The sequence below is a fragment of the Hemitrygon akajei genome, chromosome 21, assembly GCF_048418815.1.
Source record: "Hemitrygon akajei chromosome 21, sHemAka1.3, whole genome shotgun sequence".
Lineage (NCBI taxonomy): Eukaryota > Metazoa > Chordata > Chondrichthyes > Myliobatiformes > Dasyatidae > Hemitrygon > Hemitrygon akajei.
Window position 1 is genome coordinate 64,814,202 of NC_133144.1, and position 27,861 is coordinate 64,842,062.

At 42.2% G+C, this 27,861-nt stretch overlaps 2 protein-coding genes across 4 annotated transcripts in view; both read left to right on the forward strand.

The window, feature by feature from the left end:
• LOC140714386 (annexin A4-like) overlaps nucleotides 1–18,449 on the forward strand; it is a 94,007-nt gene extending 75,558 nt beyond the window's left edge. For both annotated transcript variants that reach the window (XM_073025611.1, XM_073025613.1), the window contains 5 exons: nucleotides 3,092–3,185; nucleotides 6,248–6,343; nucleotides 15,239–15,297; nucleotides 15,754–15,876; nucleotides 16,531–18,449. In XM_073025611.1, coding sequence (XP_072881712.1) covers nucleotides 3,092–3,185; nucleotides 6,248–6,343; nucleotides 15,239–15,297; nucleotides 15,754–15,876; nucleotides 16,531–16,590 — 432 coding nt within the window. In that variant the 3' untranslated portion in view covers nucleotides 16,591–18,449. The remainder of the gene's footprint in view (nucleotides 1–3,091; nucleotides 3,186–6,247; nucleotides 6,344–15,238; nucleotides 15,298–15,753; nucleotides 15,877–16,530) is intronic.
• Nucleotides 18,450–20,044: 1,595 nt separating this feature from the next.
• Nucleotides 20,045–27,861, forward strand: part of polr3a (polymerase (RNA) III (DNA directed) polypeptide A) — an 82,196-nt gene continuing 74,379 nt past the window's right edge. For both annotated transcript variants that reach the window (XM_073025614.1, XM_073025615.1), the window contains exons 1-4: nucleotides 20,045–20,192; nucleotides 21,699–21,834; nucleotides 23,538–23,675; nucleotides 26,195–26,366. In XM_073025614.1, coding sequence (XP_072881715.1) covers nucleotides 20,149–20,192; nucleotides 21,699–21,834; nucleotides 23,538–23,675; nucleotides 26,195–26,366 — 490 coding nt within the window. In that variant the 5' untranslated portion in view covers nucleotides 20,045–20,148. The remainder of the gene's footprint in view (nucleotides 20,193–21,698; nucleotides 21,835–23,537; nucleotides 23,676–26,194; nucleotides 26,367–27,861) is intronic.

Sequence of the window (27,861 nt, forward strand, 5' to 3'; positions counted from 1 at the left end):
ATAGGATGGTGAAGAAAGCTTTTGGTATGTTGGCCTTTATAAATCAGAGCATTGAGTATAGGAGTTGGGATGTAATGTTAAAATTGTACAAGGCATTGGTAAGGCCGAATTTGGAGTATTGTGTACAGTTCTAGTCACCGAATTATAGGAAAGATGTCAACAAAATAGAGAGAGTACAGAGAAGATTTACTAGAATGTTACCTGGGTTTCAGCATCTAAGTTACAGGGAAAGATTGAATAAGTTAGGTCTTTATTCTTTGGAGTGCAGAAGGTTGAGGGGGGACTTGATAGAGGTATTTAAAATTATGAGGGGGATAGATAGAGTTGACGTGGATAGGCTTTTTCCATTGAGAGTAGGGGAGGTTCAAACAAGAGGATGTGAGTTGAGACTTAGGGGGCAAAAGTTTAAGGGTAACACAAGGGGGAACTTCTTTACTCAGAGAGAGGTAGCTGTGTGGAATGAGTTTCCAGTAGAAGTGGTAGAGGCAGGTTCGATATTGTCATTTAAAGTAAAATTGGATTGGTATATGGACAGGAAAGGAATGGAGGTTTATGGGCTGAGTGCGGGTCAGTGGGATTAGGTGAGAGTAAGCATTCGGCATGGACTAGAATGGCCTGTTTCCGTGATGTAATTGTTATATGGTTATATATGGACCCTGTGGGAGGCTGGTGCAGAAATTGCAGGGACCCTAGCAGAGATATTTAAAGCCTCCTTAACCACGGGTGAGGTGCCAGAAGCCTGAAGGATAGCTAATGTTGTTCCATTGTTTAAGAAAGGCTCTAAGAATAAGCCAAGGAGGTACTCTGACATCAGTAGTGGGAAATTTCTTCTAAGGGGCTGGAAGAAATATAAGTATTTGGATAGGCAGGGGCTGATTAGGAATAGTCAATGTGGCTTTATGTATGGTAGGACCTGTCTAACCAATCTCAGTTTTACAAGGAAGCTATCAGGAAAGTGGATGAAGGCATGGCAGTGAATGGTGTTTACATGGACTTTAGCGAGGCATTTGACAAGATCCCACATGGGAGGTTGGTGAAGAAGGTTCAGTCACCTGGTATTCAAAATTCAAATTTTATTATCAGATGTCGCCATGTAGAACCGTGATATTCTTTTTCTGTGAGCACACTTAGCAAGTCTACAGAACAGTATCTGTAAACATCAGGAACTGTAAACTGTAACCAAACTCTGTAAATACAGATAAAAATACATAGCAATAAATAACAAGCATGAAATAACGTCCATCAATATAACAAATCAACAGAGTCCTTAATTGAGTGTAGTTATCCCCTTTTGTTCAAGAGCCTGATGGTTATGGGGTAATACCTGTTCTTGAAGCTGGTGGTGTGAACCCTGAAGCTCTTGTACCTTCTACCTGATTGCAGCAGTGAGAAAAGAGCATGGCCTGGTTGGGTGGTGAGGATCTTTGATGATGAATGCTTATTTTCTATGGCAATGTTCAGTGTTTGGGAGTGTTTTACCCATGATGTACTGGGCTGAATCCACTACCTTTTATAGGATTTTCCACTCAAAGGCATTAGTCTTCCTATACTAGGCCATAATGCAGCCAGTCAGCACGTTTTCTGCTACACATCTATAGAAGTTTGCCGAGGCTGTTGATGACTCGCCGAACCTCCGCAGACTCAAGATGAGGGAGTAAATTGGATTACACATTGGTCTTGCAGGAAAAACCAGGGAGTGGTAGTAGATGGTTGCCTTTCTGACTGGAGGCCTGCAACTAATGGTGTGCTGCAGGGATCAGTGCTGGGTCCGTTGTTGTTTGTCATCTACGGTATATCAATGATCTGGATGATAATGTGGCTCACCGGATCAGCAAATTTGTGGATAACACCAAGATTGCAGGTGTAGTGCACAACGAGGAAGACTATCAAAGCTTGCAGCAGAATCTGGACCAGCTGTGAAAATGAGCTGAAAAAATGGCAGATGGAATTTAATGCAGACAAGTGTGAGATGTTGCACTTTGGAAGGACTAACCAGGGTAGGAATTACACAGTGAACGGTAGAGCAATGGGGAGGACAGCAGAACAGAAGGAATACAGATCCATAATTCATTGAAAGTGCCGTCACGGGTTTATGGGTCCTAAAGAAAGCTTTTGGCACATTGGCCTTCATAAATCAATGTATTGGAGTACAGGAAATGGGATGTTGTGTTGAAATTGTATAAGCCAGTGGTGAGACCTGATTTGGTATATTGTGCACAGTTTTGGTTACCCACCTTCAGGAAAGACGTAAGTAAGATTGAATATTCAACCGACCACCCCTGGATTCCAGCACTCACACACTTTGTGTATATACAAAAAACTTAACTGTGACATCCCCCCGCCCCATTCTTTCCTCCAATTACCTTAAAATTATGCCCCTCTTGTTAGCATTAATTAAATTAATTTGAGAAATGATAATGACACATTTAAAACCAACATTGTGCCTGCCTGTTGTAATGCCTTTCTCATTGCCCATCACAGTGTGTTCTATCAACCACTTCTGCTGGCAGCTCATTCCATTTATTCACCACCCTCTGTATGGAAAAAGTTACCCCTCAGCTTCCCCTCTCACCCTAAACCTGTGCCCTCTAGTTTTATCGTCCCTTACCCTGGGGAAAAGACTTTTACCATCTGCCTTAAATAAACCGCTCATAATTTAAAGACTGAATGTAAGAATGAAAAGGAATTAAACTGTTTATTCTTGTCAGTAACTTTTTATTATGAATAAAGTTTATTTTGATCATTTAAAAGCCTGATATGAGGTCATCCCTCAGCCTCCTACATACAAACCGAGTGTCTTGGGTTAAAGATGAACCCCACTGGCACAAGCCAAAATATTAGATTATTTTTTATGTGTTTCAAACACTTCCTCTTCAGTGAAAACTGGCTTGTGGTTTCACCACTTCCCTTTTCTAAGGTCAGAGATTAATTCCTTGACTTTGGTTTGACCTTTCTGCATTAATGTAACCATTGTGGTTAAAAAGGAGACTTCCCAGTAAGTGTTGATGCTTGTTTTCTGAACGTATTTCAGTCCAACGGTGAAGAGGTTTATCACAATGAAGGCCCAATCTGTTTTATATTTCTTTCTCAGGATCTGTACAATGCAGGAGAAGGACGTATGGGAACAGACGAGTCGAAGTTTAATGCTGTTCTCTGCTCCAGAAATCGATCCCATCTGAGAGCAGGTAAGAGGCTTCATCAACAGCTGTACACAGTGGAAACTCCTGCGCAAAGTAACCAGAATCAGATTTCGCATCACTAGCGTGTCGTGAAATTTCTTGTTTTGCGACACAGTACATGGCAAAACATAATTTTTTAAAACTATAAGTTACAATAAGAAATATGAATATTTCAGAAAAAACTTAATAAGTAGTGCACAAAGAGAAGAAAAATAGCGAGGTAGTGTTCAGGGGTTCATTGTCCATTCAGAAATCTAATGGCAGAGGGAAAGAAGCTGTTCTTGATGGTAGCAATGAGAAGAGTGGATGACGGGGGTCCTTATAGATCAGGAGTGGCCAACCTTTTACATTCTGTGCATCAATTTTTTCATGCATGAGTTCAGATGCACCATACAACTCTTGTACTCCCATTCAATTCTTGTAAAAATATTTTAATATAGACATATTTAGCATTTTTACATGATATTTTGTTTTGATATAAAATCAAGATAAACATTACTTACCTTAATGAGAATTTTAACAATTTTGTCTTCTTTTGATTTCTTACTTTTTCTTAATCACATATTCTTTCCATAATTCAGTCCCAACCACTAGCTTCAGTTTTCCTTCTATTTCAGTCTGATGTTGTGTTTTATAGTGTCTATTAAGATCATAAGACCATAAGACAAAGGAGCAGAAGTTGGTCATTCGGCCCATCGAGTCTGCTCCACCATTTCATCATGCACTGATCCAGTCTCCCCTTTAGTCCCATTCCCCCGCCTTCTCACCATAACTTTTGATGCCCTGACTACTCAGATACCTATCAATCTCTGCCTTAAATACACCCAATGACTTAGCCTCCACTGCTGCTTGTGGCAACAAATTCCATAGATTCACCACCCTCTTTTTTCGCATCTCTGTTCTGAATGGGCACCCTGCAATCCTCAAGTCATGTCCTCTCGTACTAGATTCCACCCACCATGGGAAACAACTTTGCCACATCCACTCTGTCCATGCCTTTCAACATTTGAAATGTTTCTATGAGGTTCCCCCCCGCCCCCATTCTTCTAAACTCCAAGGAGTACAGTCCAAGAGCAGTCAAACGTTCCTCATATGTTAACCCTGTCATTTCCAGAATCATTCTAGTGAATCTTCTCTGAACCCTCTCCAATATCAGCACATCCTTTCTTAAATAAGGAGCCCAAAACTGCTCACAGTATTCCAAGTGAGGTGTTACCAGTGCCTTATAGAGCCTCAACATCACATCCCTGCTCCTATACTCTATTCCTCTAGAAACGAATGCCAACATTGCATTCGCCTTCTTCACCACCGACTCAGCCTGGAGGTTAACCTAAAGAGTTATCATGTCTTCTATTATGTGAGAAAGTGTTTTCACAAACAATGCACAACGGTTTTCCTGACGGACCCGCTACAAATAAGAACTCATTTTCCCACAGTTCATTGAATTCACATTTACTATCACTTTCTGCTTTTCTTTTGCTCATTTTCTATTGCACTATGATGGGTAACTAAATGTAAAAGCAAGGCTTAATCTTCGAAAAAGTACAAAACTGCAAATGTTCACAAAGGACAAACAAAGCACAACTCCGTAGCACCCGAGTGTCAGTTGTAAACTGACTAGCAAACACCTGCAGCACACCACTGGTGCAGACCCATTTCTAGCTCTAATTCCTGTTTTAGATTTTTTTTTCTACCAATCGGTTTTTGGCTAATACTTTCTGTATGAGTAGGCTTCCTTTTTTTTATTATTATCACTGGGGTGCAATGCGCCACTTCTAATCATCCAATGCACCACTTCCGGCGCATGCGCCATAGGTTGGCCATCCCTGTTGTAGATGGATGCTACCTTGTAGAGACATCAGGTTTTGAAGGTGTCCTCAATGCTGGGGAGGCTTATTCCTGAATTTACAAATCCTGGCAGTTTTTTCCAATGCCCCTCCATACCAAATAGTGATGCATCCAGTTAGAATGCTTTCCACAGTACGTCTGTAGAAATTTGTGAGTGTCTTTAAAGACACACCAATTCTCCTCAAACTCCTAATGAAGTGCCGTGCCTTCTTTGTAATTGCATCTGTATGTTGGGCCCAGTATAGATCCTTAGAGATGTTGACTCGCAGGAACTTGCAACTGCTCACCCTTTCCATTTCTGATCCTTCGATGAGGACAGGCATGTGTTCCCTTGATGTCCCCTTCCTTCAGTCCACAATCAGTTTCTCCATTGAGTTGTCACACTAATTTCTTGTTTTGCAGCCTTTCTCTTCACTGTCTTGTCTAATCGTGTGTAATAAATGACCTGAAGGTTGTCTGTAATGCTTTAAGGTTCAGGAAAGTTATTAACCCTCAACCATCAGGCTCCTGAATCAGAGAGGATCACTTCACTCTCCTCAACACTGAACTGATTCCACAACCTACAGACGCTACAATTCATGTTCCCATATTATTTGTTTGCACAATTTGTCGTCTTTTCCACATTGGTTGTTTGCCAGTCTTTGTTTACAGTATATGTAATTTTTTTCATCAATTCTGTTGTATTTCTTTATTTTCCTGTAAATGCCTGCAAGAAAATTAATCTCAAGGTAGGATATGGTAACGTATACATACAGTACTTTGATAATAACTTTTATTTTGACTTTGACGAGACAACAATGGTCTTTTCTTCCCTCGGCACTGTCTTGAATAATTTATGTATAGTTTATATTCTATACCTGGTCTGTATTGAGGTGCCTGTGATCCTGCTGCAAGTGATCTTCTCGTTTTCCTGGAACTACACCGTACTCGTGCACACAACAATTAGCTCACCATCCGCTAAGACCTGGGAACTAACACCCACACAATGGTACACACACACGCACACTCCTCACTCATTCATTCCTACCTCTTTACGTTCACGTTAACTGACTCTTGCACACATGCTCGTAAAGATTAGAGGTTAGAACTGGAACTTCTGTGTGTGGCCCAACACTTGCAATATAAACCAGCTTAAGATGATTTAAGATGGTGTTTGCTTTTCATAAATATCATTTTAAGACGTTCTGTGACTGAAAATTCTGCTTTTATTTCTATTTCAGTGTTTGAAGAGTATCGCCAGGTGTGTAAGCACGATATTGAGAAGACCATCGCCCGTGAGATGTCTGGGAATCTGGAAAGAGGCATGGTGGCAGTAGGTGAGGAGTCCTTGTCTGTACCATCAGCGAACCCACACCGTTCCCTTTATTTACTCTCTCTGCTGCGATGAGATTAGGTAGATAGAGAAGGTCTTCAATCAGTAGGCAACAGCAGACACGTGTAGGTTGGAGGTGGGAGTAGGAAAATTTAATTCATTGAGATGACTTCCCAGAATGCAGAGCACAAAAGAAGGCACTTGGTCAACACAGATGAGTTGGGCTGAAAGGCCTGTTTCCATTCTATATTACTCTATTAAATTCTCAGTGGAGTTTTCACATTGCTTGTTGCTTCAGATTCCAGCATCTGCAGTCTCTTGTATCTCCTTTTTACATGTTCCACACCCCGTAAACTCATCAGGTTCAGTCCAACAGGCTCCCTAGTTACTGAACTGAAGTGTTAACCTAAGGCAAGTTGTGGAGCATGATTTCAGAGACTGGAGTGCAGTCACATTGAGCCAGTCTCACAATTTTATTTATATCTGCATTTGCACAGTCCGTTGTCCTTAAGAACAGTAACCGTAAACTAGGTTTACTAATTATGTCCGCAGAAAAAGAATCTCAAGAAGTGTATGTAGTAACGTGTATGTATACTGATAATACATTTTACTTTGAACTATGAATTGCTGATGCACAGGCAGATATTTTCCTTGTTGAACGATCCTGATGAAGGATCTCAGGCCAAAACGTTGGCTCTTTATTCTCTTCCATAGACGCTAGCTGACCTGCTGAGCTCCTCCAGCATCTTGTGTGCTGTTCAAGATTTCCAGCATCTGTAGCAACTCTTAAGGCTTTTTTCTTCATTTTTCATGAAGTCCTGTTGAAAGAGGGTTTTGAGACTGCAGTACTGCTGTCTTTCCTGTGCTATCATTGAGCCTGGTAATACAGAGTCCCAGTTTAGAATGAAGAGCACGATTGTTGACCTGCAACTCGGTAGACACTCCCCTCCAGCCACTCTGTGCAGCTGTGGGACAGGTTTAAGAGCAGGGAAGTTATCAAGGTGTTATTAATCAATTACACGTAATGCTTTTGCTGGTGTTGTTCCCTCTCCCATGCTTTCTGGATTCACAGTTTGTGGGTTAGTACAGTATTTTGATACTGTTGGCCTTCTGTTTGTCCACATGCATGTGTGTGTGTGTGTGTGTCTGCCCGTCTGTCTGTGTGGCTGTCTACAACTGGCATATTTGAAGGGGTATTCCCCTTGTGAAAGGATATTTACAAATCAAACAAATTGAAATAATCTTCACAGTTGAAAAAACTGTGGATTGTAACAGTGTATGTTGCATCTTGCTCCTTTTTTTTGCTTTCTTTTCACACTAATTTAATTATATGCAGAGGATTCCGGTTAATTGGGACACATCAGGACCAGTACATTTTGGCCCAATTAAGTGGCTGCCTCAATTAGCTCCAATTTCATGGAAATAGTTAAAAAGGTGTAAAAAAAAGGCAAACTACCATTTAACTGAGTAACAAATTATGTAGATGAATGAAATATCGAACAAATTAAAACACTATCAATATTGTTACAGTAATATAAAACTACATGTCCTAACAGTTAACAGAGAAATTATCCAGTGACTACTGTCATGTTCTTTTAATTGACTGTAATTGAACAAAATCAGTGCAGACACTATGTGTAGATAATAGTTTGCTTTCATACGAGGCTCTCGATTATTGCATCCTCCAACTCTTCATTTTCATTGTAACATTTAAGATGATTATCAATACCTTCAAATTTTTCATAGCTCCTAACTTGTTGAAGCAATGAAATCGTTCCATTTTTACTCCCAGCTGTTTCTGGCATCTTCAAGTCTGAATGCTTGAAACCGCAGTGAACAAAACAGTTCTGAATGGTCTTGCTGCTTATTTCTCACCAACTATCAGTGGCAAAAATCACTGCTTCTTGAACACAGACACACACAAGCGATGCTGTTTTAAAAACTTTGCTGTAACAATGGTGTAGTGTTAACGGTGACACAAGTGCCCACGACTTGCAAGTTTAAAAACTGTTCGCCAACAGTCTCCTGCCAAAATTAAGCGACGCTGTGTCCCAAATAAACAAAGGGAATTCAGGATATTTCCTCAATTAGTTTTTGTTCTTTAAGAGTTGGATTAAATAAGTGGCTGTCCTGATTAAGAGATGGTCCAGTTAACTGGAATCCACTGTGTGTATGTGTGTATATGCATAAGGCCTTTGTAAAAGTATTCAGCCCAACCTTATGTTCACATAAGTGAGTATTACAACCAGGGATTTTGATCAATTTAACAGAGGTTTTTTATTTGTGATCACTTTCTCCCTTTTTACACAGTAGATCCCAAAAAAAGCAGGGAAAGTTGTAAAACTAAAATTTCAAAAACTGTAATGTCAGCAGTTCAAAAATATCCATTCGTCTTTGGTCAGTACTTAGTTGAAGAACCTCCAGTAGCCATTACAGTCAGTGGTCTTTTAGGATAAGTCTGCATTGGCTTTGCACAATGTGATGGAATAAGATTTGCCCATTCCTCCTTACAAAATTGCTCAAGCTGTGCCAGGTTATTTGGGGAGCAGCAGTGGATAGCAATCCTGAGGTCTTGTCAGAGATGTTTGATCATATTAAGGTCCGGACTCTGACTGGGCCACTCAAGGGTATCAGATTTCTTAATTTGAAGCCACTCCATGGTCCTGGCAGCGTGCTTTGCATCATTGTTTTGCTAAAAGACAAACCTCCTTCCCAGTTTAAGCATTCTGGCAGAGACTAACAGGTTTTTAATCCAGGATCTCTCTGTATTTAGCAGTGTTCACCTCCCTCTCAATCCTGACCAGATTTCCTGTCTTTACTGCTGAATGATGCTACACCCACCATACTTTGCAGTAGGAATGGTTTCCTGGCAGTAAAACCATTAGCATTACTGTATTGCTGAGCGAAGGGCGCTGAGTAGGCTACGGTCAATTATGGATAACTCTGAACATCCTCTACATAGCACCATCCAGAGACAGAGAAGCAGTTTCAGCGACAGGTTACTATCGATGCAATGCTCCTCAGACAGGATGAAGAGGTCAATACTCCCCAATGCCATTAGGCTTTACAATTCTACCGCCAGGACTTAAGAACTTTTTAAAAGCTATTATTAATGCTTTTTGAGATAGTGATTTAGATGCATATCATATTTTTTACTGAGTTAAGTATTGTATGTAATTAGTTTTGCTACAACAAGTGTATGGGACATTGGAAAAAAGTTGAATTTCCCCATGGGGATGAATAAAGTATCTATCTATCTATCTATTAGACTGTGCTGCATCTCCAGTTGCAGCTGTTGACTTCTGCAGCTCACTCAGAGTGACTGTTGGTATCTTACAAGTGCCATTCTTCTCTAGCGACTAAATTTAGAGGGGCAGACTGACCTAAGCAGTGTGGCTACAGTTTCATATTTTTCCACTTTTTACTGAGCTCCGTGGTATGTTCAGTGCCTTTGAGATGGTCTTGTACCCTTCCCCAGATTTGTGCTTCTCTCTTATCATTTCCCTGATTTGTCTTGAATGCTCTTTTGTCTTCATTTTGGTTTGACCTGTTGAAAATCTACCATACTGTTGGACCTTAGAGAGAGAGGAGATATTTGCAGTATTCTTATGAATTCATTAAAAACAATGTTGGTTTTAAATTTTTAGTAAATTGGTAACAGGTTTTGGAATTTTCTTTGGATTTGATATGATGCACAATGTTTTGAAGATTAGCTTAAAAAAGCCTACTTCAATATATTTAATATTTAGAAAATGAGACAGTTAAATGTGGAGTAGAATATGAGACCAGCCGAAGGGGTCTCAGCCTGAAATGTCCATAGATGCTGCCTGGCTTGCTGAGTTCCTCCAGCATTTTGTGTTTGTTGCTTGGATTTCCAGCATCTGCAGATAGAATTAATCTTGTCGGTAAAATCTGGAAATAGTTATAGGGCCTGAATAGTTTGTTTGTTTGTGTGTGTGTATTTCTTCTTGTAATTTATAGTGTATTTTATGTATTGCACTTTACTGTGGCAACAAAACAACAAATTTCACAACACATGTCTGTCAGTGTCAATAAACCTGATTCTGATTCCCATGTTTGTAGCTGGGTTCAAGTTAATTTATTAGCAAAGCACATATGTCACCATACACAATCCTGAGATTCATTTTCTTGTGGGCACTCACAGTAGAACAAAGAAACACCATAGAATCAATGAACAACTACACACAAACAAAGACTGACGAACAACCCATGTGTCTTAGAGGGAAACTATTGGCTGCAGATTGCAGGTTCTTTCAAAGATTGAAAGTACATTTATTATCAAAGTATATATGTAGTATTCAACCCTGAGATTAGTCATTCTACAGGCAGCCGCAAAGCACAAAAACACCATGGAACCATTCAGACAAAATATGGAACACCCATTGTGCTGAAAAAAAGAACAAATTGCACACATAGCAAAATAAGTGAGTGAATAGCACATAGAAATTAAACAGGAAGCCACAATCTAGCAACATTCAGGGCTGTTTAGCATTTGTTGACTGCAGGTCGCTGTGGCTGTCTGCATCAAAGCACCCCAAACAAAATCGCTCAGAAATAGTATATCTACATCTATATCGTGGTTTTGGATCACTGGCATCAAGTCTCACAGTTGCAAGCCTTACCCAACATTTTATCTTTAATGTAGTGTCCAAGGTCATTCTGTTAGCAATTGGATGTGTCAATATCCTAAACATGGTGCCTTTCCAACTTCTAGTTTACTGGATGTTTTCCAATGACTAATACAAGTATCATCTCATTGCCATTTTCATTCAGATATTTCTCTCTTTACTTCATTTGTCATGAGGTATTCTGAGTGCCATTTCCCATCTTGCAGGGTAAACAAGCCTTGTAGTATAAGGTAAAGTAATTTTTATTACCAGAGTACATATTTGTCACCACATACAACCCTGAGATTCATTTTCCTATGGGCATACTCAGCAGATCTGTTGAATTATAACTATAACAGGATCAATGAAAGATCAACCAGAGTGCAGAAGACAACAAATTGTGCAAATGCAAGTATAAATAAGTAGCAATAAATAATGAGAACATGAAATAACAAGATAAAGAGTCCTTAATGTGAGATCATTGGTTGTGAGAACATCTCTATGGATTGGCAATTGAGTGTAGCTATCCCATTTTGTTCCATAGCCTATTGCTTGAGGGGGTAGTAACTCTTCTTGAACCTGCTGATGTGACTCTTGAGTCTTTTGTACTTTGTAGAACATAGAATAGTACAGCACAGTACTGGCCCTTCAGCCCACAATGTTATGCCAACCCTTAAACCCAGCCTCCCATATAAACCCCCACCTTAAATTCCTCCGTATGCCTGTCTAGTACACTCTTAAATTTCATACGTGTATCTGCCTCCACAACTGACTCAGGCAGTACATTCCACGCACCAACCACCCTGAGTAAAAAACCTTCCTCTAGTATCCCCCTTGAACTTCCCTCCCCTTACCTTAAAGCCATGTCCTCTTGTACTGAGCAGTGGTGCCCTGGGGAAGAGGCGCTGGCTGTCCACTCTGTCTATTCCTCCTAACATCTTGTATACCTCTATCATGTCTCCTCTCATCCTCCTTCTCTCCAAAGAGTAGAGCCCTGGTGGTTGGGATCTCTGATGATGGATGCTGCTTTCCTGTGACAGCGTTTCATGTAGTTGTATTCGATGGTGAGGAGGGCTTATCCCATGATGGTCCACTACTTTTTGTAGGATTTTCCATTCAAAGGCATTGGTGTTTCCATACCAGGCTATGATGCAACCAGTCGATATACTCTCCACTACACACCTAGAGAAGTTTGTCAAAGTTTTAGATGTCACGCTACATCTCTGCAAACTCCAAAGGAAGTAGAGGTGCTGCCTTGCTTTCTTCATAATTGCACTTGTGTATTGGCCCCAGGCCAGGTCCTCTGAAATAGTAACACCTAGGAATTTAAAGTTGCTGACCCTCTCCAACTCTGACCCTCTGATGAGATTGTAAATATGCTAAGTGAATGCCCCTTACATGGCCAACATGGTCTGGGTGAGCCAAGTGGCAATCAGAACCTGGTTTATTATCACTGACATATGTCACGAGATTTGTTGTTTTATGATAGCAGTACGATGCAATACATAAAATATACTATAAGTTACAATAAGAAATATTTTAAAAATAAATAAATAGTGCAGAATAGTGAGGTAGTGTTCATGGGTTCAGTGTCTGTTCAGAAATCTGATGGTGGAGGGGAAGAAGTTGTTCCTGAAACATTGAGTGTGTGACTTCACTTATTTAAACCTTGGAGAACGTCCTGATATCTTCCCCACTGAAATATTGTTGTGGTGTACTGTAGATCCATGTAATAGAGACCTGGCAGCCAATGTGGGCACAGCAAGACTTCACAAACAGCAGTCTGATAACTCCAGATACTTAGTTTGAGTGAAGTTGGTCAAGGGATGAATTTAATGTAGACTACCAGCCAAAACACTCTTCTTGCTCTTCTAAATAACACCGTGGATCTTTTCTGATGGGGTAATAAGTGGTATATCTGCCTGCACAACAAAGCAATCCAAACTTGGGTTGTTGTGCTCAAATGTCTGGAACAGGATTTGAACCCAAAACCCACGACTTGGAGCAGACTGCTATGGAGTCAAAGTTGTCGCTGATGTGGCATGCTAGAGGGGTTTGCAGAGTGACTGCAAAGGTACCAGAAACAATGAGTAACCTGCTACCTGTAGGGTTTGGGTTATAATGAGAGGCTGGAGAGGCTTAGATCTTTTCCCTGGAATGAAGGAAGCTGAGGAGTGACATTAGAAAGGTTTATAAAAACATGTGGGACCTAGATAAGGTGGCACAGTTTTTCTCTCAGGGTAGGAGAGTCCAAAACTAGAGGCCATTGTGTCATAAAGTAGTACAGCAGGTCTACTCCAACCAGGATTCCCATCTCAGCTATCTGCCCATGTTTGGCCTTTGTCCCTCTACCAGGGGCCACGGACCCCTCGGTTAATGGTGGAGGTCTGTGACATAAAAAAAGGTTGGGAACCCCTGCTCTAAACTTTTCCTGTCCGTGTACCTGTCCAAAAGTCTTCTAAATACTGTTAATGGATCTAGCTCAACCACTCCCTCTGGCAGCTCAATCAAAAGGTTTAAAATGAGTGGGGAAAGATTTTAAAAGGGGCATGAGAAACAGGTTTTTCATACGGAGCTTGGTGGGTGTGTGGAACGAAGTGCCAGAAGAAGTGGTAGAAGCAGGCATTTAAAAGATATTTGGACAGATACATCGATAGGAAAGGTTTAGAAAGATTTACTTCCTTAGGAATCTGCGAAGATTCAGCATGACATCTAAAACTTTGACAAACATTTAGACCTGTAGGTGTGTGGTGGAGAGTGTATTGACTGGTTGCATCATGGCCTGGTATGAAAACACCAATGTCTTTGAACAGAAAATCCTACAGAAAGTAATGGATTCGGCCCAATATGTCACTGGTAAAGTTCTCCCAACTGTTGAGTACATCATCTTCGTGCAGTGTTGTCGTAGGAAAGCAGCATCCATCATCAGGGATCCAGACTCCCAGGCAGGCCATGCTCCCTTCCTGCTGCCCCCAGGTAGAAGGTGCTGGAGCCTCAGGGCTCACACCACCAAGTTCAGGAACAGTTACCACGCCTCAGTCATCAGGCTCCTGAACAAAAGTGAATAACTACACTCACTTGCCCCAATGTGATGTTTCCACCACCAATTATCTCACTTTAAGGACTTTCTATCTCATGTTCTTGTTATTTATTTATATTTGCATTTGTATAGTTTGTTGTCTTCTGCACTCTGGTTGATCTTTCATTAATCCTGTAATAGTTACTATTCTATATTCTATGCCTCTGGTGTTGAGAGACAGAGTGAAGTTGGGGTATGAGCAACCCTCTGGTAGTTGATTTGAAGGAATTGCCTCATTCTAAAGCTAGCTCAACCAAAAAGGGGCATAAGAAACACTGAGGAGCTGGGACTCTTTTCCACACTATGGTCTGGGAACTGATTGGATTGCTCACTGGATGAAGACCAGTATATCCGATGCTCCAGTCTAGCACCAGTTGACACCCACAGCCTTGGACAATGACTCCCTGACCTCATTAATGTAATGAGGCCCCCAGCTAATGCTGACTCCTTCAGTAGTTCTCTAAGCCCTCCCAGACTAACCTTTTCTACCTGTCCTAACAAATGTTTTCATCTATAATCTATTGACAAATGGATATTGGCTGTTTGTGCATGTTATACCATGTGTGTTGAGTGTGGTGTAACACGTTTTCATCTGTAATCTATTGACAAAGGGATATTGGTTGTTTGTGCATGTTATACCGTGTGTGTTGAGTGTGGTGTAAGGTTTTTATCTATAATCTATTGACAAAGGGGATTTTTTTTGTGTGTTATAACAATGTTTCCATCTGTAATCTATTGGCTGCGTATGTGATTATATACATTGAAACACACAGTCAAAGTGTTGTTTACGTCAATGACCAACATAGTCTGAGGATATGCTGGGGGCAGCCAGCGAGTCCCTCCACACTTCCGGCACCAATGTATCACACCCATCACTTACTAACCCTAGCCCGTACATCTTTGGAATGTGGGAGGAAATCCACGCAGTCACAGGGAGAACCTAGAATCTCCTTACAGACAGCAGCAGGAATTGATCATACAGCAGGCACTGTACAGCGTTCTGCTAACCACTACACTACTGCGCCGCCCCTACGCTTTTTTAGGTCAATTAATTAATAGAGAGGGGAAGCCAAGTTGACTGCATTTCGCCTCACTGACCATGAGGTGTGTGTTAAAATGTTTTTATCTGTATTCTCTTACCATACTGATATTGTGTCCTACCCTGCTGATGACCAATATGTTCTCTTTGCAGTGAAGTGCCTGAGAAACACTTCGGCGTTCTTTGCTGAGAGGCTCTACAAGTCCATGAAGGTAACTTCCAGCGGCTCTCACTGCTGGGGTTGTGCATCCAGGTGGTCTTCAGGAGAAACGGGTGTTGGGAGGGCAGGACAACAGCCAGCTGCTTCCTTGTCACACACCAGAAGCTGAAGTCTCCTGTGCTTTGCAACAGTGGGGAAACCCCAAGGGTAAAAGATAATACATGAGCTTTACTCGTCACGAGTACATGGAAACTCAGTGAAATGTGTCGTTTGCATCAACGACCAACACAGTCGGGCATGTGCTGGGCGCAGCCTGCTGGTGTTGCTGTGCTTCTGGCACTGATATAGCATGTCTACAACTTTCTAACTTTAACCCCTATATCTTTGGAATGAGGGAGGAAACTGGAGCACCGGGAGGTATAGGATCTGACGGAAAGAGTGTACTGGGGAAAGGGAGGTTCTTGAATCTCATGTTGAGGTGTGACTCTTCCCTCCCTTCCTTCTCTAGGGACTGGGTACAGATGACAAGACCCTGGTTCGCATTATGGTGTCCCGCTGTGAAGTTGATATGTTGGACATAAGGGCTGAATTCAAGAGGATGTATGGGAAGTCGCTGTACTCATTTATAGCGGTAATTATATTTCTATATTTAAATGTGCAAAACAAAAATTAGCTGTGTTTACAATGTGTACGTTGAATGGTACAGGGAAATGTTGCTTGTATCAACACATCCCAAGTACACTAAGTTCAACTCCTGTACTCAGTGCCCTGATTTGATGAAGGCCAAGATGCCAGATTCTTTCTTCACCACCCTGCAGGCCTGTGTCCCCACTTTACCTGTACCTTGGGTCTCCAGATTATTAATTGGACATCTTCTAAACTGCTGTGGGATTTGACCTTGTAGGTTTTCACAGATAAAACAGCAGAGACGTTTTATGTTCAGGAAAAAAAACTCAAAGCAAATCATTTATTGAACACCAAAAAACTGAACACAAAATACGGTAAAAGTACGTAATTACCTCATCACGTCAGACCAGCCCCTTGAAGTGAACCCCAACCCAATGTCAGTGGTTGTGAACTATGTACGGTTACACCCGTTACATTACCCTACAACCTCAAGTCTCTGAGTGGTTTCTGCAGGTCCCAGTGAGGTGGCTTGGCCTCTGCAGTCCGTAGCACCAATGCAGCTCTGCAGTACAACCGACACCGCTCGGTCTAGGTGTAGGTTCAGGCAGTGGCCAGGTGTTTTATTGTCTAATCATTCCTTTGTTTCTTCTGTTGCCAGGACGACTGCTCCGGTGATTACAAGAAGTTGTTGCTGCAGCTTTGTGGCTCAAATGACTGAGGGAGGACAGCGGGGTTTGAGCTGGTGGAGGTTTGAGCTTCCACCTGTCATAGAGCAGGGGTGTCCTCAGCTTTCTTTTGTTTAATTTCCTTTTCTGTCAGCTTGTAAATGTAATCCTGTGTATTGGCATGTTCAATATGTATTTGTTCAGCTGAAGTTTGAGATGGTGTTGGGGGGCTTGGTAGAGATTTGTCCTATTGTATTTCCAAGGGCAATGTTTGTTTGAGGGTTTTACCCCACTAACTTGCCTCTACTAACCCCTGCCTCTTCTGTTGAACTCTTCAGTTTATTTGATCTCGGAAATGATCACACTCATTTAAAGTTCAAAGTACATTTATTATCGAAGTACATAGGCCATTGACAACCTTGAGGTTCACCTTCTTGCAGGCAGCCACAAGACGAACAGACAATAGAATCCACAAAAAAAATCCCACACACTGCTAATGACAAACCCCCACCCCATTGCGTTTCACTTTTTGAACTTTCTCTGACTACCTAGACAATCATTGCCGTCAATCAGCCCTTTCATGGCTGAGTTGAAGTGTAGACGAGGTTCTTGGTTTCCTCTAACTTCCAGCAATTTCTTCCTCCTCTCCTGCTTACTTTTTCCATTTCCCACTGTGACTCCCCCTTACCCCTCACCTGCTCCCTCTGGTTCCCTACCTCCTTCTCTTTCTCGCATGGTCCAAAAACTTATGGTTGGCTTAAACAGAAGTCAACTGACTACTTCAAGGCTTGGAACAGTTTGCGTTTCTTGTATTTTATATCTTTTTTGTAAATTTGCATATTGCGTGCCAATATAACCGGCATTCACCTTTTGCCATCTTGTCCAGTTCTTAGGAACTGTCAAATGCAAAGTGTTTCCTTATCACCCTTAATTAGAGATCAATGTGCATTGACAAGGCTTATTATTCGTAACTCGAACAACACACAAACTGCTGGAGGAGCTCAGCAATTCAGGCAGCATCTGCGGAGGGAATAAACGGTCGGTGTTTTAGAATGAAACCTTTCATCAGGACTGGAAAGGAAGGGGGTGGTGGAAGAAGCCTAGCTTCAAGATTTTCAGCATCTGCAGAACCTCTTGTGTTCAGTCAATAGTCTTAAATTGATCTTTCTAATTTCTGGTAATCTTCTCCTCCTCCCCTTTTCTCTTCTCCATTTCCCACCGTGACTCCCCCTTACCCCTCACCTGCTGCTCTGGTTCCCTACCTCCTTCCCTTTCTCCCATGGTCCACTCTCCCTTCCTATCAGATTACTCCTTCTTCAGCCCTTCACCTTTTTGACCTATCACCTCCCAGCTTCTGACGTCATCTCACTCACCTACCCACCCACTTTTCCCCTCACCTGCCAACTTGCACTCCTTGTCCTCACCCTACCTTCTTATTGTGGCATCTTCCCAGTCCCAGTGAAGGGCCTCATGTCGAAATGTCAACTGTTTACTCCTCTCTATAGATGCTGCCTGACCTTCAGCACTTTGTGTGTGTTACTCTGGATTTCCAGCAGAATGTCTGGATTTGTTAACTCGAACCAGCAGTGAGGCCATTTTTGGTGGCCAAAATCAGGAATTTTCATCCTGTGTACAACTTGAGGGTGATGTTTCCAATGCAAGTATCTGCTTTTCACACCTTCAGCCTTACTGACCAAAGAATCCACACGTGCCCCCTCGAGCTTCAATAAGGCCTCAGGGCTACCATACGAAGATAGAGAGTTGGTGTCTCTGAATTATCTGTGAGACACCGTCTGTCCCAAAGAGCCGATTGCTGGCAAAGGCCACCATCAGGAATTGGAGCGAATGGAAGAAGGCAAAATATAATATGCTCAGAAATGTAAATGAATAAAGATAAATACTATGCAACTAATCTACAGCTGTGTCTCATTCAATCATTCTTTAAATATCCGTGGAATTTGTTAAGGTAGAGGTTGATAGGTTCCTGATTAGTCAGGACATGAAAGGATACAGGGAGAAGGCAGGAGAATGGGGCTGAGGGGGAAATGGATCAGCGATAATGAAATGGCAGAGCAGACTCAATAGGCCAAATGGCCCAAATTCTGTGACGTTATCAGTAAATCTAGAGGAGATAGCGAGATTTTGAAATTCTTATAGTGATTTATCATTGTTACACCATACTTGGCATGCAGGCTCTAATGCTAAGGGGTTGGTCCTCTATCACTGCACAAGCCTTCCCACCATGACATCTTCATGGTGGTATCCATCACTGAGGGCATGTCCTCTTCTCATTACTACCTACAGTCAGGAGGTACAGGAGCCTGAAGACCCCACACGCAAACATTCAGGAACAGCTTCTTCCCCTCAGCCATCAACCCATGAACATTTCCTCTTTTTTTTGCACTGCACCGTTGCGGCAAAACAACATGTATGTAAATGATAATAAACCTGATAATTACACAGTGAAAAGCTTTTGTTTGTGTGCCATCCAGTCAGACCACTTATTTATTTAGAGAGACAGTAGTCTGTCGAGCAGCAAATCTGTTTTAACCCTGACCTAATCACAGGACAATTCACAACGACCGATTAACCTACAGGCCAGTTTTGTTTTGTTTTGTGGGAGGGAACCGGAGCAGGCGGAGAAAGCGCACACGTTCCGCAGTGAGGACTACCAGAACCGAACTCTGAATTCTGATTTCTGGCTGTGATAGCGTGGTGCTAACCGCTAAACTCCCGAGCCCATACCGTACACGGGTATATAGAGGTGGTAAAACAATACAGGGGAGACGCGGGAATGAGTTTGGGGTTTGGATCCTTCCGAAGAAGTTTGAGCTCCTCCTGCTGATCAGTGTTCAAGTGGTGCTTCTGTCTCTTGTCTCCCTCCAGTGGTAGACATTTATTAAACGGCAAAAAAAGGGTTTTTGAGGTCAAGCCTATTTTGCATTAACTGCTCAATGGATGAGCTATCGTACCTCCGAAAGTCATTCCAATAACATCGTCTTCCTTCCACCATTTAAAATTCTCTTCAAGACTTTGACTTTTACTACTTCTGTAGGTTGGCCCGTTATGTAAATAATAGACAGTTATTGGGAGATCAGTTATTGAGTATTTTTTCCCATTAAAATTTTTCCCATTTACACTTGAAAAGGAAAGAGGACGCGTGGTAGTTTAGAGTTTCCCCTGATAGTAGCTGAGATCCTACAGTCCCTGGTGCTAATCCAACACACTGTAAGGACTTGCAGTGAAGGCCGGGCGCGGGCGGTGCCGCTGTAGCGGGAGGGTGGCAGTGCAAGGTGGCGCTGCAGCCGTGAAAAGCGGAAGGCGCAGTCGGGAGAGAGTGGCGGTGTTGTGGGAGGGTAGGGGTACGAGGTGGCGCTGTAGTGGGAGGGTGGCAGTGCGAGCCGGTGCCTGCGGGTGGCGCTGTAGGGCGGGTGGGAGTGCGAGCCGGTGCCTGCGGGTGGCGCTGTATAGGGAGGGTGGGAGTGCGAGCCGGTGCCTGCGGGCGGTGCTAGGACCTGAGGGCGGAGCCGGGCCGTGAGTTGGGCTGTTGGTGGTAGGTGAGGTGAGGGGGGTGTTCGGGGAGACCGGGCACCCGTTCGGCCGTCGCCACCATGGTGAAGGAACAGTTCCGGGAGACGGATGTGGCGAAGAAAATGTGAGCTCGGGGTCAGAGCGACGGAACAGCGGGTGGGGAGGAGTGGTGGTGATGGGGTACACGTGGAGCTGGGTGTGGGGTTCATGTGCAGGGAATGGTGTTAGGGTATTAATGTGGGGAATTGCTGGGTGTTAATGTGGGAGGGGAGTCGGTGTTTGAGGGGTTAATCTGAAAGTGGTATTTGGGGCTTAATATGGGGTCGGTGTTTATGGGGTTAATCTGAGTGGTATTTGGGGGTTAATATGAGGTCGGTGTTTGAGGGGTTAATCAGAGGTATTTAGGGGTAATATGGGGCCAGTATTGGGGGTTGGCTTAATGTGGGGTTATGCGGTGGGGAGACTGTACAGGGGAGTCACTGGAAAGAGTGAGGGGAGTTAATGAGAGTGGGATGGTTTCTGTGTGGGGTTAACCTGGTTAAAGTGATGGGTGTATATGGGCAAATGATGTGGGGATTAATAGCATGAAGGACCAGTGTGAGTGCACGATAAGAACTAGAGAGCGAGAGGAGTAATCATTCTGGGGGTAATTGCAAGGAGGAATTGTGTGGGAGATTTGGGAAATCTGGGGATAGTGGGCCAGTAATGGAAGTGGGAAAGGAACATGAGCAAACAAGAGAAAATCTACAGGTGCTGGAAATCCAAGACAGACAGACACACACACACACCCACACCCCTGGAGGAACTCAGCAAGCGGTTTCGGCCCAAAACATCAACTTTACGCTTTTCCATAGATGCTGCCTGACCTGCTGAGTTCCTCCAGCATTTTGTGTATGTTGAAGGGGAGCACTTGAGGCATTTTCAGAAGGTAGTCATTACTTCTTCGAGAATCGTCACCTTCTTGTGGTGAATCCTGGATCAGTCTCTAACCACCTAAAGACTTGCTAACCCCTTTCGAGAACATCACACTCTGCTTGAGTGATCACACTACTGTTATGGTTTAAGAGGACTGATGCTGGAACAGTAGCAGAGAATATGCAGATTCTGCATATTGATGACTGTTTTGGGGTGACATAGAGGCACCGTGGTGTTCAGTACCTGCCTCGCTGCTCCCGAGGCCCATTCTTTCTCTGTAGCTAGTACTTTCTCTTTTTATCGTGGATTTTGCCTGGTGCTCTGCTTTCATCCCACATGCCAAAGGTGTGTGGGTTGGTAAACTCATTGGCCCTGCAAATTTGTTGGTGGTGTAGATGAATTGGCGGATAGGGATGGCGTGGAAGTCAGTTTGAATGTAAGAGGGAAAATGGATTTAGTGTTGAGACCTTGAGTCTGTGCTGTGTGGCTCTTTGGCACATTTTCTTCCCTAACGCCCACTTCCCAGAATTAGCTAGAAAGTTTGAGCCATGAATGGGATGTGTGTATGGAGAACTTTGGCACGGTAGTGTAGGTGTTAGCATAACATTGTTACATCTCCTCTGACACAGGTTCAATTCTGCCACTGTCTGTAAGGAGTTTATATGTTTAATCTGTGAAATTTATATAACTGCCCCTGATTTGGTTCCTCACATAGAAGCCACATCTGCTTTGGAATGAAATCAGCAAAAGAGATGCGACAGCAGGCGCACATTCAGGTGGTCAGTAAGAATCTGTACAGTCAGGATAACAGTCACACCCCTTTGTCACACGGTGTGCTGGATCATCGCATGGTAAGCATGGGATCTCTTCACTCTAGTATCGGGGCAATAAGATAGACTAAAAAGTTCAAAGTACATATATCTCACCAAATGCTACCCTGAGATTTGTCTTCTTACAGGCATTCACAATAGATCAAAGAAATACAGTAGAGTCAATGAAAAACTACACAAACAACCAATGTGCAAAAGGAGAGATTCATGCAAATACAAAAGTAAAAGTACATAAGTAAGAAATAATACTGAGACCATGAGTTGTAGAGTCCTTGAAAGTGAGTCATAGGTTGTTGCCAAGGCCTCAGCTTGAGGAACAATCTCCATCATCACAGGGCTGTGAGGTTAGCCCCCTGCTCTACTCGCTTTACACTTATGACTGCAGAGCTGCAATGCCATATTTAAGTTTGCTGATGACACCACTGTTGTGAGCCAAATTGAAGGTGGTGACAAATCAGCATATAGAAGGGAGATTGAAAATCTGGCTGAGTGGTTCCACCACAACAACTTGTTACTGACTGATTGACTTTGGAAGGAGGAAGCTGCAGGTCCACGGGCTATTCCTTCAGCAACTTTAAATTCCTCAGTGATATCATTTCAGAGTACTTCTCCTAGACCCACCACATAAAGTGCAATTACGAAGAAAGCATGGCAGAGAAGTTTGCAAAAATTCGGCTTGACATCTAAAACTTTGACAAACTTCTATAAATGTGTGGGGGAGAGGAGATTGACTGGCTGCATTGGTATGGAAACACCAATGCCCTTGAACAGAAATTCCTACAAAAGTAGTGGATACAGCCCAGTCAATCATGGGTAAAGCACAAGCACATCTACACGTATGTTGTCACAGGAAAGCTGCATCCATCAGAGACCCCTGCCATTTAGGTCATTTTCTTTTCTCACTGTTGCCATCAGGAAGAAGGCACAGGAGCTTCGACTCTCACCAACAGGTTCAGGAATAGTAATCAGCCCTCAACTATCAGGCTCTTGAACCAGTGACAGTAAGTTCACTGGCCCCATCACTGAACTGTACCCACAGCCTATGGACTTACTTTCAAGGACTCCTGATCTCATGTTCTCAATACTTGTTGCTTATTTATGTATGATTTCTTCTGTTTTCTTTTGTATTTGGAGTTTGTTGTCTTTTGCAATTGGCTGTTGTCTGCCCTGGTGGGTGCAGTCTTCCATTGATTCTATTATGGTTCCTGGATTTACTGGGTATAATGGCAAGAAAATGAATCTCAGGATTGTATATGGTGACATGTAATTCTACTTTGAACTTTGAGGGAAGCCTGTAAGTGTCGCTACTCATTTCAGTGCCAACATAACATGCCCACCATCCTCAGCAGAACATAACAACAGCAAAACAAGCCCCATTTCTTCCTTCCTTACACACGCTCATGCATGCATACACACTCCTCCAATCAGAGGACAGGCTGTCTTCAGCCTCCAGCTTTCAGTAGACTCAAACAATGGACCTTAGACTCGCCAAGATTCACAGACTCGGGGTGGTGTCTGGTATTGACTGCAAAACTGGAATTCATACTTCTTTAAATTACAACACATATGCACGCGGTCATGTTATCAAGAAAATAGTGTTTTGTGTGTCCAGGAAGAAGTTGCACTTGCCTTACTGAATTTTATGATATAATTGATCTTAAACATGTTCTGTGCGTGAACAGTTACTAATTGTTCTGAAAATTGTAATTCTTATACATCAATAGGGAACCAGTGAGAAAGACCGTCCATGTGAAACATGTGGGAAGAATTTGGCTGACTGCATTGGACACTATGGTTATATTGACTTGGAGCTGCCTTGTTTCCATGTTGGTTATTTTAAAGCCATTATTGGAATATTACAGGTAAGCAGAAATAGCATTCAGCTATGAGACATACTAATACTACAAATAATCACCAATGCACTGTCATTCTTTGCTATAATTGTTAGAGCGACACAGTAGCATATTGGTTAATAAGCGTTATTACTCTATGTAATTATCTTTAAAAATAGAGTAAAAATATATTTTAAAAAATAAGTATTATTACAATGCAGCTCATATCTGTAAGGAGTTTGTAATGTTCTCCCGTTACCACTTAGGTTTCCTCTGGTGCTCCAATTTCCTCCCACTTTCCAAAGACATACAGGTTGGTAGTAGTCCCATGGGTGTAATAGGGTGGCACGGGCTCATTGGGCTGGAAGGGCCTGTTACCATGCTGTATCTCTAAAAAAAATTTATTGATTCATTTTCTTGATTTAGTGTGTTTGTGCAGATGCCCATGTGTACGGTGGTTATACTATTTGGAACATTGACTGGTTGTTCATGAGTTTCTCAGGGTTTGTAGGTGATTGTGTTAAATGCGGCCATTTCATTTCCTAGAGGTTATGTTTAGGTCTGATCAGCTCTGTGAGTTTTGATATTTTTCTGTAAAGTTGACTAAAATTGTAATTGTGCATCAAGCTAAACCGGGTGAAGACGTCTGTCTTGAGAAGGTTGATAGAAGTGAGATGGTGTCAAATACATAATGCTGATACTATCACCCGGTTAACTTCCTAGAATTTCAGAGATATATGGTGTAGTTCACAGATACATAAAGGTTGGTAGTGTAGATTGTGTAGTGGGTAACAACAGAACATTGCAGGATGCAGAGTTGGTTTGAGATGTGTGAAGTGATCACTTTGAGGTGAATTTCAAGACAGAATACAAGATTCTTAGTGGTGTGAAGGAACAAAGGGATCTTGGGGTCCATGTCCATAGATCCCTCAAAGTTGCTGCACAAGTTGATAAGGTTATTAAGAATGCATGTGGTATGTTGGCCTTTTTTAGTCAGGGGATTGAATTGAAGAGCTGTGAGGTAATGTTGCAGCTCTATAAAGCCCTGGTTAGACCACACTTGGAATATTGTGTTCTGTTCTGGTCGCCTCATAGGAAGGATGTGGAAGCTTTAGAGAGAGTGAAGAGGAGATTTACTAGAATGCTGTCTGGATTAGAGAGCATATCTTCCAAAGAATGTGTTGGATGTTTTTGCAATGCAAAGATTCGTCAAAACTCAAGAATGAGGGAAAAACTCGTTGCTTATGGTCATTTTATCAAGTATTACAATAGTGAAGAAGCCTGGTGAGAGACAAAGGAAAGAGAAAGATTAAAAGTATTGTGGTCTTTTCATACCAGACCACTGGTAACATAAATTCCATTGATAACAGTTAACAAATATGACAGCCAGATTCAAGTAATATGACACCCATCACTGAAACCACAAAATTTCTAGAAAAATACACAGGCAACTTGCACTGCAATTACTGGAACATTTGCTGAACAATCATATGTACATAGGTGATTATATACAAATATAATTCAGGACATTTACATGGACAGGTGTGTAAAAAGGACCCTTAGGATCATTGGGGACCCGAGTCACCCCAACCACAATCTATTCCAGCTGCTACCATCCAGGAAGCGGTATCGCAGCTTAAAAGCCAGGACCAACAGGATCCAGGACAGCTTCTTCCACCAGGCCATCAGACTGATGAACTCATGCTGATTTGACTGTACTCCATATTACATTGACTGTTTTATTTATTATAAATTACAATGATTGCACATGCCACATTTAGATAGAGATGCAACATAAAGATTTTTACTCCTCATGTATGTGAAGGATGTAAGAAATAAAGTCAATTCAATTCAATTCAAATACAAACAAGCATAGGAAAGATCATCTTCTTAAGCCCATCATCCCTATTGGAGCATAGTCCTCCGGCAGCAGCTGTCCTGGGCTAGTCTTTCAAATTGTCTCCAGGTGTAGCCCATTTTCTAGATTCCTCTCTCAGGGACGAAGTTTTGTGGAGCTTTTGGCATTTCTGTAGCACTTTTTTTTAAAAACAGCCCCATGCACAAACCTCCTTTCACAGTCAGGTTTGGGACTCCCCATGGCAGAGTTGACAAGAAAATTAAAGTTACAAGATAAACAATAATTCTATATCTCAATCCAACAAAGGATTGAGCTATCTAGAGCTTTTCTCTTGATACTTGCAGACGTGTGTTGTGTTTTAGATATAGTACAGGCATTCAGCCCATGACGTTGTGCCACATAAACCTACTCCACCTAACCCTTCACTCCTGCACAGCCCATAATCCTCCATTTTAAACTACAACAGAGTACAGCGCTTGGAATGTTGGCATTTGTTTGTCATGAGCTGAAGTTTCATGGCATCTCTTAGATATTTTGCCAAGTAATTTGGTTTCTTTGATAAGAGTCTGGTGTTGGTACTGTACAGGTTTGTATCATGATGACCTACAAGTGTTGAGGCAGTAATACTATTGCAAGTGATTTTAGTTACAGTGTTCACGGGTGCCCTCTGCCCTCGTTTGCTTTTCCACAGATGATCTGCAAAATATGTTCTCGTATCATGCTGTCACAAGAAGAGAGGAAAACATTTCTGGATGCTTTAAAAAAGCCTGGCTTAACCTATCTTCAGAAACGCGGCCTAAAAAAGAAAATATCTGAAAAATGCAGGAAGAGGACGTACTGTCTATTCTGTGGATCATTTAATGGTAAAAGCTCATTACAAAAATATAGCTGCTATTTAATAGATAAAGAACAAAACACATCACTTGCAAATTGTGTGTCTCACTTAAATGATGCATAGATGTTGAATGGAAAAAAAATGAGTGTTTACTTTGTTTTTCCTGCTGTAACCACTGCGTTCTAGCTGGGTAGTGGTGTATTCTGCATAAGTGGAAATATGGGTTAGTATGTTTGCAGATGACACAAAAGTTGGTGATGTTATGGATAGTGTACAAGGTTGTCATAGGTTACAGTAGGGTACTGACTGGATGCAGAACTGGGCCAAGAAGTGGCATGGAGTTCACTCAGAAAAGTGTGAAGTAATACTCTGGAAGGTCAAACTTAAAGGCAGAGTACAGGGTTAATGTCAAGATGCTCAGCAGTGTGGAGAAACAGGAGATCTTGGGGTCCAGGTCTAAAGATCCATCAAAGTGACTGTGCAAGTTGATAGGGTGATTAAGGTGTATGGTGTATTGGCCTTCATTAGTTGGGGGACTGAGCTCAAGAGCCACAAAGCAATGTTGCGGCTCTATAAACCTTTGAGATCACACTTGGAGTATTATGTTCATATCTAGTTGCTTCATTATAGGAAGAATGTGAGAAGCTTTAAAGGGTGCAGAGATTTACCAGGATGCTATTTAGGTTAGAGAGCATGTCTTATGAGGATAGGTTGAGAGTGCTGCGGCTTTTCCCTTTGGGATGAAGGATGATGAAAAATGACTTGTTAGAGGTGTACAAGATGATAAGAGCATTGATAGAGTGGACAGCCTGGAACTTTTCCCCAGGTGAAATACAGGGTCTGTGTAAGATGATGAGGGGCATTGATTGTGTGGATAACCAGAGACTTCTTCCTAGGGCTGAAATGGCTAACACAAGGGGGCATAGTTTTAAGGTGCTTGGAAGTAGGTACCCAGGGGATGTCAGGGTTAAGTTTTTCATACAGCGGGTGGTGGGTGCGTTGAATGCACTGCCGGTGGCAGTGGTTGAAGCGGATACAACAGGGTCTTTTAAGAGCCTCTTAGATAGGTACATGGAGCTTAGAAAAATAGAGGGATATCTGCTAGGGAAATTCTAGGCAGTTTCTAGAGTAGGTTACATGGTTAGCACAACATTGTGGGCCGAAGAGCCCGTAATGTACTGAAAATTTCTATGTTCTATGAGATAGCTAATACAGTTAGGTATAATTTTAAGCCAGTTGGAGGAGAGTTTAGCAGAGATATTGAAGTTAGGCTTTTTAACTTTTTTTTACACAGAGCCTTGGGTATTTGGAGCATGATGGTAGGGTTAGTGGTTAAGGCAGATACTTTATGAACATTTGAGTCCCTTTCATAGGCACTTGGATGAAAGAAGAATGGAAGGATATGTGGGAAGGAAGGGTTAAATTGATCTAGTAGTAGGTTAAAAGTTCAACACAACATTGTGGGCCGAAGGGCCTGTACTGTGCTGTACTGTACTGGTCTATGTTCTATATACTTTAAATGT